At 43.4% G+C, this 12725-nt stretch overlaps 3 protein-coding genes and 2 non-coding genes across 5 annotated transcripts in view; 2 read left to right on the top strand and 3 right to left on the bottom strand.

Moving 5' to 3' along the window:
• nxn (nucleoredoxin) overlaps positions 1-5969 on the top strand; it is a 55238-nt gene extending 49269 nt beyond the window's left edge. The window contains exon 7 of the mRNA XM_048265222.1: positions 5125-5969. Within this exon, the coding sequence (XP_048121179.1) occupies positions 5125-5307 (183 nt within the window). The 3' untranslated portion in view covers positions 5308-5969. The remainder of the gene's footprint in view (positions 1-5124) is intronic.
• A 683-nt stretch (positions 5970-6652) lies between these two features.
• On the bottom strand, positions 6653-9416 carry mrm3a (mitochondrial rRNA methyltransferase 3a). Its single transcript, XM_048265540.1, has 4 exons — positions 8986-9416; positions 8238-8482; positions 7974-8141; positions 6653-7441 (listed from the first exon to the last, which is right to left on the bottom strand). The coding sequence occupies exons 1-4, from the start codon at positions 9384-9386 to the stop codon at positions 6879-6881; spliced, it is 1377 nt and encodes a 458-aa protein (XP_048121497.1). The 5' UTR covers positions 9387-9416; the 3' UTR covers positions 6653-6878.
• On the bottom strand, positions 7572-7705 carry LOC125308967. Its single transcript, XR_007196028.1, has one exon. It is a non-coding gene; the product is annotated as a small nucleolar RNA SNORA15 (small nucleolar RNA).
• LOC125308965 lies at positions 8665-8792 on the bottom strand. The gene has a single exon (XR_007196027.1). It is a non-coding gene; the product is annotated as a small nucleolar RNA SNORA15 (small nucleolar RNA).
• A 261-nt stretch (positions 9417-9677) lies between the features above and the next one.
• On the top strand, positions 9678-12554 carry glod4 (glyoxalase domain containing 4). Its single transcript, XM_048265541.1, has 9 exons — positions 9678-9847; positions 10040-10089; positions 10170-10290; positions 10407-10551; positions 10684-10820; positions 11069-11155; positions 11704-11817; positions 11971-12057; positions 12136-12554. Exons 1-9 carry the CDS (start codon positions 9758-9760, stop codon positions 12199-12201), a joined length of 897 nt encoding a protein of 298 aa, XP_048121498.1. The 5' UTR covers positions 9678-9757; the 3' UTR covers positions 12202-12554.
• Positions 12555-12725: the final 171 nt, after the last annotated feature.

Genomic DNA, 12725 nt, shown 5'->3' with positions numbered 1-12725 from the left:
CACACTCTCACACACAGCCTTTCTTAGTTTCCCTGTTCAACATGTGCAGTGTCTGGGTGTCCTTGTATACTTTTTTTATAGTCCAGGTATGACAGCCCATCTGTTTTAACCACATGCAAGATGACCTTGTGAAATGAGGGCGTGCGTAACACTGCTCGACGGAACAGCGGAATGGGCGCCAGGCTCTGGCAACGAGCTGACGCAACCGCCTCTAACATTGCCTCTAACATAGCCAATTAGGTCAGCATGTGGACGAGGGAAGCCTTGCCCTAGTCGAGATCCCAGTGCACTGCACCAAAGTCCTTTTAGGCAAGTCCTTCCACTTGGCGGCCATATTGCAACGCGTTTTGGGCACTCATCGGGCATCCTATTCGGCAGAAATGCGTGTGTGCAAGGCTTCAGCGAGTTCACAACACATGATTGGCACGATGTCTTCACAACACACCATATGATTGGCTCAATGTATTCACATCACACCACATGATTGGCTCAATGTATTCACATGTCTACGTTTTGCCGAGGAAAGGGTGTGATATGTGTAGACAACGGCCATATTGGCGTTACAAACTAGCCCCATGCATTTCTATGGAGGATTTTTTGAGTGCTGTGTCTCCTCATTAGAAAGTCTCTGACTGCACTGCACTGGTTCCAGCCTGTGGATGAAGTCTAAAGGGGGGGTGGGGACATGTGTAGAACCAGTGGAGGCCCCTGCAGCTACAGTGCCTGGTATGGCAGTGGGTTTATTCTATACGTCTCGACAACAACTGGGGTTGCTTCTGTCTCACACATGGTGCACACATACTCACTCACATAACAGTGCAACTATGCACACACACACACACACATACACACATTCCTTATGCACATGTACATGCTGTCTTATACTCCCCATTAATACATACAACCACTCACTTTTATTAAATAATTTTTTCTTACGTTCTGTATCATGCGCGCAGATGTATATTGCATGTATCTTGTCTTTCTTTGCTCTCTGTCTGTGTCTTTCTCCCCCCACTCCTCCTCCATCATGCCGTGTCTGCGGTCTGCCCTGTGTTAGTGGGAAGGAAGCCCCGGCGTTTCCATAACCCCTGTTATCTGGTGTTTTTCCTTCGTGACCTCTCCACTGCTGGCTGAGTTAGCAGCCTCGGCAGCCATAATTACCAGATTATCTCGCGCTCCCCTCCTCTCCCCTCCCACACGCTTCCCTCACCCATCTTTGATCACTTCTCTCCTTTCTTCCTCCTTGCCCCCCCCTATGTCTCTCCCCTTCACACTTAGTCACATATACACACACACACACACACACACACACATGCTTATATGCTACCTCAGCTTGCAGTCAGTTTCATGGAAGGCAGTGCGTTGCACAGTAGGGGCTGTCAGGTGTCTTGTGTCACTGGTTTAGATTTCAGACAGGCTCTGCACATATGTCCCGGCAGTGCCCCCCCCCCCCCCCCCACACACACAGACACACACACACACACACACATATATATATATATATATATATATATATATACACACACACACACACATTGACACACATTTTCCCACTGCTCTGTAAGGCTGCGGGAGGGCTCGCCTGTTCCAATGCTGCTCTTGAAATACCACTGACAAACAAACAAAGACCAAGTTTACATGTCAGACACAAGGAGCTCCACTTCAGCTTCAGCAGAGACGCCAGCTCCAAGCTGCTCTCTCAGCGCTCCTCAGATCAGGGCCCCATAAAATCATTCTTTCGTGCATGACAATGGCAGTCAGCATGTTCTCTTTCTGTCTTCCTCTTTGTTTAGTTACTGCACATAATATATGTATCATATATTTTAAATATATTTTATTGTCTTGATTAGCCACTGTATTTGCCTGTATGCGAAGCCTGTGAATCATTTGATGTATTGCAGACCACTTTGTCATTTGAAGAACCAAACCATTCTCCCATTTGACCCAGTACTGAATCTCAAACCACTTACATGCATCACAGAGGTTCCATGTCAAAAATACCAGCAGTGTGTTGGATCTCTCTGTTGTGAACCAGCACATTCACCACCAATACGGAGAGTTGAGCAGACAGCACCAGCCAACTCCTGGGGACTTCCCCCAAGGGTTTGTGGGGGTTTGTGGAGGGGAAGGAGGTATATATTGCAATATTGAATGCTGCTGTGGGGAGTGGCTCAGGCCCGGATGGGCCTCGGCCAGCTGTTGTGCGAACGTATGTCAGTCCGTCAGGCGGTGGGACGGCGGTCTGTCGGTCAGGCAGTCAGTGTGTCTGCTATGGTCTCCAGAGGACCGCCTCGGATTCCTGGCCACAACCCACTGTATTATTGACAGTATCGGGCACGGTTAGCCAAAAGACTGTTGGAAGGAAGCAGGAGGCTTACCAAAATCGTTGATAATAACAGTTGCATTCCTCACATTTTCTGTTCATGAATGCTTAAAAATATTTTAAAGAGGCCTTGTGTCTTTATCAGATGATTGCTAAGGATGTTGGGTGAGCTTAGGTAGTTTGTTTCACCATTGCAGATCAGATATTAGATTTGTCATCATGTTTCTGACCAGCTGATTGGCGTTTGGAATTACCTCCATAATGCATCTGTAGTATACTGGTGAATACATTTCATGCATAGAAAACACATTGTAACAAAATACAGTTAGAATGTAGAAATGCATTTAAAATGTATTTTTGTCCTCCTATGCCTTGAACAGACACATCATGGCTTAGGGAGATATTTTCCTGCCTGTACCACCCAGGCAATGTGAATTTGTCAACGTGTGAAAACCCCCTCAGTCTCCACTCATGGACCAATCGGCACAGGCCTTCCCGAGGTAGACTGGCCAATCAGATGGCCTTATCTTTGCCCGACCTTATCTGATGGCTTCTGTCTGTGGAATGCAACAGTGGCACAATGGACAGAATAAACCTGACACTGTGCAGCCGCGGCCAACGGGTAAACACACCGGCTCTTATCACGACTAGGACCTGAGACTCTAACAGGCGGCGGTTTTGTATTCTATTTTTTTCACTCTCGTTCCTTTTTTAAGGCCAGGGGGGGTGGTGGGGTGGGGGAGGTTTGGAGGAGGTCCTGTGCGCTGTAGCTAAAATGGCCTCTTTTCAGTTTACACAAGGTTAGCGCAGCAATACAAAGGAAGATGCATGGCCCATCCTGAGGTAGTGGACAGCTGGAAAGATTAAATCAGCCATATGAGAGCGGGGGTGCGGGAGGAGTGGAGAAGAGAGGAAGAGAGTGAGAGAGATGGGGGACTCTCCATATTTCTTGTCTTCACTGCAGGATCATTGCAAAGGACCTCACACAACTGTCTTTGTGTCATCTATACTCAGATGGCGGCAAGCCCTTCTCAACATTGAAAGCACATTTTTTTTGGTCACAGTGGTCTTATGACAAGTCTTATGTCTGCAATATGGAGCGGGCATTGGTATGTGAGTGCATGGAAGGAGAGAGGGAAGGAGGGAGGGAGGAGGCAGCTGATTTGAGTAACATCAGGAGTTTCTCAGTCATCTGCCAAAGATTCTCTCTCTCTCTCTCTCTCTCTTTCCTTTTAGGGCTGAGGGAGAACCCATTACTGTTAGTGATTACTAAAGGTTCGCCCTTGCATTCACTCTTCACGGGATGCTTTTACCAGAGATGGAGTAAAGCTTTGTTTGGTTGCTGTTTGTTTGTTTGTTTGTTTGTTTGTTTGTTTGTCATGGCGAAGTGGAACTTTCTGGAGACTCTGAGGTGGGCGCTGCATGCAGTGTCCACCCTCTTGCCTTGTGCCAATCTCTGCTTTACTTTCAAAAAACTTGAGGTCACAACCTCTCTGTTGGCATGCATGTCCTTTTTTGGTTGCCGTGCAGCCAAGTTCTTGCAGTGAGGCAGCTATCTGATTGTGTGGTTTAATCCATTTCATCAGTAAGTAGAGGAGTTTATAGTTCTGCTGGATTTAAGAAAAGGGGCGGTGGGAATGTGCTGAGATTTTGAAAGACAAACTTTAGTTTTAGTGCCACCCTATGGTCATTTGAGGTATTGCATGTCATGAGGTATGTCTTGACATGTTGCATGTCTTTACCTCACAGAGGATATGGCAACTCGCTGGATAGGAATGTTAGATAGTAAAGGGGAGTGATGAAGGACACTCTATAACGTTGACCTCAATTCACATCTTAACTGGTACCAAACACTCTTGTAGGGAAGGTCACTCATACACTATGTATTCTTACCCTTTTCTTAAAGGGTGTGCACTGCAGCAAGTTTATTTTCTGAAAATATTTTGAGTAGCCCTTTTAAAAAGAGCTGTCCCCAGACATGTGGCATTAAGCTGCCTGTGCTAGCCTTTGATTTAAGACATGAAAGGATAAAATAACACACAATGACTCAGGACGACAAAGTTCAGTCCAGCTCAAGCCAACCGCATCGCTCACCCTCCTCCCAGGTTTAAAATAAAACCTCCACACGTTGGTGCAGGAACGTGGCATAGGGCACACGACAGACACACTCCCTACAGCGCACACACACACACACACACACACACACACACAGAAACTGCTGATTCTAAAACCTTCAGTGAGGACTTCTCTGAGGTTGCTCCAAGCCTGGCATTGCATTTTAGCCTTGGTTCTTTTGAAGACAGAAGGGGTGCTGCATAAACTTCCTCCCCGCTTTCCTTCCTCCCACCACAGCTGAGGAGTCGCGAGGCTCACCTCATGACCCCTGGGCTGGAGGCCTGTGCTGGAGTTGTAGTAGTAGTGTCTGGCCTTGTTTTTTCCTCCTTCACCAGATTGCTTTGATGTCAAATGTGCCCCATGGTATCCAGTGTATTTTGCGCCACTGATTGAAATTCTGCTGCGGATGAAGGATGTCATCATGTGTGTCTGTGCTGGATTTCACTCAAATAAAAAAATCCATTCCTGTATTAATGAAATTGAAATATTGAAGATTGTGCTATTGAGCTCTTCAGACATGATGTTATATGACTTGTGAATGCGTTTGAATGGCTAGAGTTGGGTATTAATGCTACTTTTATGAAAGATGGCCATATTACAGATATGAACCTAATGTAATCTATTGTGACTTGTCTCAATTGTGTGTGTGTGTGTGTGTGTGTGTGTGTGTGTGTGTGTATGTGCAGGACGACATGAGCGACTCGTTGCGCGACTACACCAACCTGCCCGAGGCAGCACCCCTGCTCACCATACTGGACATGTCGGCCCGCGCCAAATATGTGCGAGACGTGGAGGAGATTACCCCCGCCGTGGTGGAGCAGTTTGTCACCGACTTCCTGGCCGAGAAGCTCAAGCCGGAGCCTATTTAAGAGCACAAAGAGGAACATGGGATGGCACTAGACACAGAACATGACCTTTATCAACTCAACGCCATAGATACCCCCCTCCGAGCCCACAGTCATTTCAAGTTCCCCAGATCTGACATCTCCGTCGACCCTGATTCTTCCAGACTGTTAAAGAGCCCAACTTCATACTTTGTTTTTTTGTTACTTTTCCCAGTCCTCTGCCGCTCCTGTGGTGCCTTGCGTTGATGAATTGATGACTGTCCCCAACAGTAAAGTACAGATATACCGTTACTTCTTTTAGCATCCTTGAAGTTTGTTTGCCTCTCCTTTTCCTGGTGTTTCATGATGAGAATTGCTTGATGAAATCCCACAAAGACCCAATGGACTTGAATGTCAAATGTTGCAAATGTGCTTTGGCTTTTTTTTTTTTTATCAATGTGACTTCACACCTTTTATTTTAGGTATGTCCCGTAAAAGAATAAAATGATTAAACAGATTTTAAGTTGATAGCCGTGTTTTATATACATATTGTGCAAAACATTCTTTTTTGTAGTATTGTCTTTCCAGAATGTACCTCTGAGTATGAAAATGCTGCAAAATATGCACCTGACACAATTGTGTTGTTGCTTCATCTGACAAGTGGTCATATTAACATGTCTTCACTGCATTTCAGGTTTTATTTTTTACCGTTATATATACACTCTGCATCTTTTTTTTGTTTACGACGACGACCATTTTCAACTAAACCCAGTTGTCATCATGACCTCCAAATCTATACTACGTGTGTTCTATGAAGGTCTCCATCAAGACCAAATTGTTGTAAGTGGACATTGAGCAGCTTTCATAAGTATAGAAAGGTGATAGTTTTCTTGTGGTTTCATACACTAACGGCTAGTCATTGGTTTTCACTCTCCAACTGCCTCCTCCTACTACCAACTTAGTAGTACATGGACTAGTTGCCACTTTAGATGCCACCTGCTGGCTGAACCAGAAATGACACCAATGAGAAGCAATGTACAAATGCTCAATTTATATATTGTGCTTATTGTGATTTTAAAATGTTGTTATAGTTGGCCTCCTTTGGCTCATTGTGAGCCTTGAATTTGTTTAATAAAACTCAAGTCAAGCACAGTTTTCCTGTATGACCTCTTCACAATAGCTGCACTGTTAGTTGTTAATCTTACACATCAAGTAAACACAGCAGACCTGTTAACGCATGTTTGTCCTTCACCAACTCAGCAATTCCTTTGCCGATCTGCTATGGCTAGGTAGGCTCTCAGTAGGACAGGGTAACTTGACCTCACATGGCTTTAGAAGTGGAGAAGTGTAAGGCTTGGTCTTGAGGGGACAGATTTCGTGATGGTGACCGTTTTGAAATATTAACCACAACCATGTCATTTATTTACTTTGTCAACATTGGATCATTATGTACAAACATAATACAACTACAGAATTACAGAATTGTACACTGTACAACTACAACTAGAGAATGTATTACATTAGAGCAGAGATACCCCATCTTATTTAGTGTTCCTTGTGGGAAGCAAGCCAGGTGTAGTCGGTTTCGAAAAGTGCTAAGTGCGAGCTAGCTGGGTTCAGTTTCTGAGTCTCTTCCCAGACCTCTCCAGTAACTTTAAAAGTTGTCTCCTGCCTTCAAACAGCAAAATACTGGCCGCCATTGCAGAGTTCAAACTGTCCACACCGTGAGCCAAGGGCACGAACAGCCGCCACCCATCCGTTTGCTGAGCCAATCGCAGTGACTCCAGGCTCAGTCCACGTGTCTCTCCACCAATCACCAGTGCTGTGCTTCTTTGGGCCCAGGGGTCATGGTACTGTTTGGGCTCCACTCTGGGCACTTCATCCACCTCATGATCAGAGTCCGTGTCGCTCTCAGAATCTGACTCACTGACATCCTGGACGGAGTGCCGTTTCTTCTCCCTCCTACTGCTCACCCAGCCATAGTCGCTTGGCTTCCTGAGGCTGGACTGGATGTCTACGTCTCTGATGGGGCTGCTGCAGTTATCGGCCACGTGCACAGTGACATCCTGTGGGAGGTGATCAGACACTTCCTCCCACGTTAAACTGGGGAAGATGGGGAGGCGGAAGTGTGCCCCCATTGCAGCTCTCAACACCTTAGGCTCCCAGACATCCACACAACCTGTAAAAACAAGCGGCATCCGTTATGCAAGACACTCCAATAGATGGGCAACACAAAATATTCATAAAATTCATAAAACCACAATGTTCATGAATGAATCATTTGTGTAATTAATGTTAGCAAGGATACATTTTGTACTCAGTCTCTCTTCAGTGACTGGACAAAATAGTCTCAAACACAGATGGTAGAGAGGATGAGCGTTAATCTTGCATGGTGTCTGACTGAAGTTACTATCGAGCTGAGTAACACAGAATTCGTCCATGCTTTAAAATTCATGTTTACAATTAAAATCAGGTATTTTTTTTTTTTGTCTGTGTGTTTGATTTAAGGCCATTTCAGCAACTAAGGCTATTTAATGGCCAGGCATTGTGTGTTATAGAAGCTTACACAAAATCTATGCTAGTAAATTTTTTTTTATAAAACCTTCAAAAATTGTTGTCTTTTGGTTTTCAAGGCAGGGCAACAGATCAAAATAATGACAGGGGCATTTTGCACAGGTGTAAGATTAAAGATGTAAAACAGGAACTATTACCTTTGGAAAGTAGCACACTGTGACAGCCAGCTGCAGCAGCACACCTTAGGATGGTGCCCAAGTTGCCAGGATCACGGATGTTGTCGCAAATCAAAGACAATGGCACTGACTGATCTCTGTGCTCCTTGGGAAATGCAAGCTGGTCCACATCTGGTCTCGAAAATATGCCTGAAATGCAATAGAAAAATTAATACAAAATCAACATTAAGGGTTCCAATCCATTTTAAGTTCAACAAGAGGCTGTAGAAAAAACGGTTATCGAACCTATGACTCCTTGTGGGGCGATGAGCTCAGACCATTTCTTTACATCTTCAAACTTAACTTTAATAAGGTTTGCTCGCTTCAGTTTGTCCACAGGAAGTTCACGGAGGCGCTCGATCGAGCTGAAGAACAAGGTCTGGGGTTTGGCTCCGGCTACCAGAGCATCACATATTAGACGTCTCCCCTCGAGCAGAATCTTGCCTTGATGCTCCCGGTACGCTCTGGAGCGTGCAACAGTCACCAGCTTCCTGGAGGATGACATGGACGGTTACTTGGTGGGGTCCATTCATCGCACGTGGTGGGGTTCCCTCCCGGACCATCCAATGAATGGACCCCACCACGTGCGACTCACTGACTGAGGGTAACGTTGCGTTTGCAAGGCCAAGTTTTGCAGTAGAGTAAACTTACTATTAATGTTAACAAAAATACATTTTGTACTCGGTCCCTCTTCGGTGACTGGACAAAATGGTCTCAGACACTGAGAGAGGATGAGCGTAATCTTGCATGGTGTCTGACTGAAGTTACTATCGAGCTGAGTAACACAGAATTCGTCCATGCTTTAAAATGTTTACAACTATAACCTGAATCTGCAGTAAAATACACGCCAAATTAATACATTATTACTATGATGTGCTTATAAGTCTGGCCATGTCCTCCTGTTGTACAATAGAGTACATACTAACCTACGTATATGCTAATGCTACACGAATACATAGTTCATCAGATGTAACCTTAGCCAAGGTTAACTTACGATAATCGTTTATCGTCGGGCAGGGCTTTCTCAAACCGCAATCCATCCATTAGCTCGACCTTGCTCAAAGGTCGGGATTCATTACTTATTTTCTCTTGTGTGTCCTTGGACTGGAACGTGGTTCGGCCACGAAGCCCCAGTTTTGTGCGGTCTTCAATAGCATCTTTGCTGTTTTTCTTCGCATTTAACGCAGCTCTCTGATGACCAGGCGTTTGATTAACGTTAGATTTAGCCAATGTTTCTTCTTTCCCATCTGGATAGATCACTTTTACCGGTTTCCTTTTTAGTGCTCGCACATATCGCTTAGCATTTACAACATGACTACTATGTCCAGTCACTAAGAATGAACTTTGTCCAAATCTAATCACAGCATGGCCCATGCTTCTTATGCATGCCGCCATCTTTGTTTGCAGTGCATGTCCACGTGACCTCTGACGTGACATAGTAGACAACGCCACATCAGTCAGTCTGTACAGGGGTGTTTTGGTTTTTGAAGGATACATGCCAATGAAACAAAAGCAGAAATGTTTAGAACTTAAGTTGTGTATTTATAGAATTAATCTTTGCGATAGAAAAAATAAATATATTCGATTCCTAAATTGTTGTGCACGTGTTTGGATTGATTATCCACACATTTATTATTGCCAGAAAGTGGTTTTGCCTGAACTAATTGATAACAGAGTAAGCGATTGGTTAGGTTGTAAAGTCGATTCAGCGACTGTGGTTAGAAAAATCAACATCCACTGTAGGCTACAGTTGACAGAAAATAGACATGTCACTGAGGCGAGCATTACATTTCGTCTTTAAAGTAGGCGATAGAGGTAAAACCGCTACATTCTATCGTGAGGTTCTTGGTATGAAGGTAAGATAGGTTGTTTTGCTGGTTTACCACACGTGTGATAAATGACAGCCCTGTGGAGTTATGTGGTTTAATGGTAGTCCCATTCCAATACAATAAATCGGCATAGTGTTTGAGTCGCTCATGAACATCAGACATATTTTTAATGAAGCCTACGTGTGCAAATAAAGTGGTGGCGTTGTGCTTATGCTTCAGATCTTACGTCATGAAGAATTTGAAGAAGGTTGCAAAGCAACATGTAATGGGTAAGTTAGTTAAACGTGTGCTGTTAGTGAATTCTGGAATATAGGCCTACGCAGTCAGCTGCTTTTGTCTGGTTTTGCAGACCATATGATGGAAAATGGAGCAAAACAATGGTGGGTTTTGGGCCGGAGGATGATCACTTTGTGGCAGAGTTGACATACAATTATGGAGTTGGAGAATACAGACTTGGCAATGACTTTCTGGTGAGCATGTCATTTTATCTTGATGATTTGCTTCATTTTATAGATAATATAGAACCCAAGTATTCTGCAACAGCTATGAACTTCCCCTAATTTCGTTCACTTTTTGTTTCATATAGGGTCTCACCCTTCAGTCCAGCAAAGCTGTGAGTAATGCCAAAAGGCTAGGATGGCCTTTAAAAGAGGTTGGAGAAGCTCTCTATCTGGCAGAGGCACCGGGCGGATATCACTTTTACTTACTGGATAAGGAGCAAACTCAAAGTGGTGAGGACTCATACGTAACTTGGAGGACTCATACGTAACTTGGAGAGCCCCTTGTAGTTGAAGATTGTAGGGTTTTTGAGGGGGGAAAAGCAGAGTGTACGTTTGCATGTTGATGTTCTTCTCGGTTTGCAGATCCAGTTCAGAAAGTGTCCTTAGCTGTTTCAGACCTGCAAAAGTCAGTACATTACTGGTCCTCTCTCCTGGGCATGAGTGTGATGGAGAAGGATGAGGCCAAGAAAACTGTGTTGATGGGCTTTGGAGAGGGTCAGGTCAGTTTATGGGATATTTTTTATTCACAGTGAAGAAATATTGACAAATATATAAAGGAAGTTCTTTCTATTTTTTAACTACCTCCATTGGACATGGTCAGTATATCGTTGTGGTCATGCATCGAGGAATGTGTCACAAAAGTGTTACATTACATTGTGAAATGAATAAAAACTATTGAAAGTTGTTTCAGAAAATATTGTTAAAGTTTCTCATGTTCATATGGAGTGCTGTTGATTCAATCTTCCAGTGTAAATTGGAGCTGCAAGACATTGGCGGAGCAGTCGACCATGGCACAGCTTTTGGCAGAATAGCGTTTTCATGCCCACGTGAACAGGTGAGACAGGACACCTCCACATTCTATGGATATTCAGTAGGTATGCTAAAATATTACATTTCCTCAAAGGTATTTCATATTCTACAGTTTTGCAGTATATATGTTCTTGAAAGATAGGTTGTTTTAGGGGCAGCCGTGGCCTACTGGTTAGCGCTTCGGACTTGTAACCGGAGGGTTGCCGGTGCGAACCCCGACCAGTAGGAACGGCTAAAGTGCCCTTGAGCAAGGCACCTAACCCCTCACTGCTCCCCGAGCGCCGCTGTAGCAGGCAGCTCACTGCGTCGGGATTAATGTGTGCTTCACCTCACTGTGTGTTCACTGTGTGCTGGAGTGTGTTTCACTAATTCACAGATTAGGATAAATGCAGAGAACAAATTTCCCTCACGGGATCAAAAGAGTATATATACTTATACTTATACTGTTTGTATGGATTGGGTATTCACTGTTTTTCTTACTTTAGTAACATTGATAAGAAATCACAATGTGGTGAAATGGCACATGCATAAATTAGTTAGTGACTGATAATAACTAAAACTCTTCATAATTAGCTTCCTGATATTGAAGCTCTTATGAAGAAAGAGAACCAGAAAATTCCCACTCCCCTGGTTAGCCTGGACACACCAGGAAAGGCTACCGTAGAGGTTGTGATTTTGGCTGATCCGGTAAGTCTTAATTTTCTATTAAATTGTTTTACATATATTATTATTATTATTATTGTTTTTACTATTATTATTGTTACAGTGGTAGTGCTAGTAGTAATAATAATAGTATTGTGGATGTTCTCATTATGCATAATGTGTTATTATGATTCATAGGATGGCCATGAGATTTGTTTCGTTGGTGATGAAGCTTTTCGGCAGCTTTCCATGATGGATCCCATAGGAAATGACTTGTTGGATAAGGTAACAAGTCTCTGCAGTCAGAACATAGTTGTCTTCATCTGTACTTTGTTTACAAATGTACCATTTTGGTTTCCCCAGGCAATGGCTGACGATAAGAGTGATGAATGGTTTGCGAAGCACAACAAACAAAAGGCCTCAGCCTAAGGTGTCTCTGGATTATGATCATTTTCTCATTTCAACAATTCTGAAGACATGGGAATAGGCAGTAGTCATAATTTACAGTAGTTACTCTGATTCTACACTAAAAAAAAACCTCCCAATCTGTTGATGGCTCACATTCATTTGTAGTCCTACTAATAAAAATACTCCTAATATAGACTACATTTAATCTCCTGCTATTGAGAAGACAGTGTGCGTGGACCACTTCCAACATCTTAAATAAAAGCAACACCTTATTTGGAAATGTTTGTGTATGTGAATTTGTAAATAAAATTGTTGATGATGAAAGTTGTATTCTACCATAGCTACTTATTACTATTAAATAATTTTGTTTTAAATGTGTTTTGTCAATTTTCAAGAAGAATGTAAGCAACAATAACAACAAAGATCGAAGATTGATAAGCGTAGCTTTGTCGATGCCTTTTCGTATATCTAACGTTACCGCATAAATAACATAGAGATAAATACATTGTAAAAACTCAGCGTTAGGTTTTGGTTGGCTGTGTCAG

This window comes from Alosa alosa, chromosome 15 (assembly GCF_017589495.1).
Source record: "Alosa alosa isolate M-15738 ecotype Scorff River chromosome 15, AALO_Geno_1.1, whole genome shotgun sequence".
Taxonomy (NCBI): domain Eukaryota; kingdom Metazoa; phylum Chordata; class Actinopteri; order Clupeiformes; family Clupeidae; genus Alosa; species Alosa alosa.
This window is presented reverse-complemented; position numbering and strand designations above follow the sequence as displayed.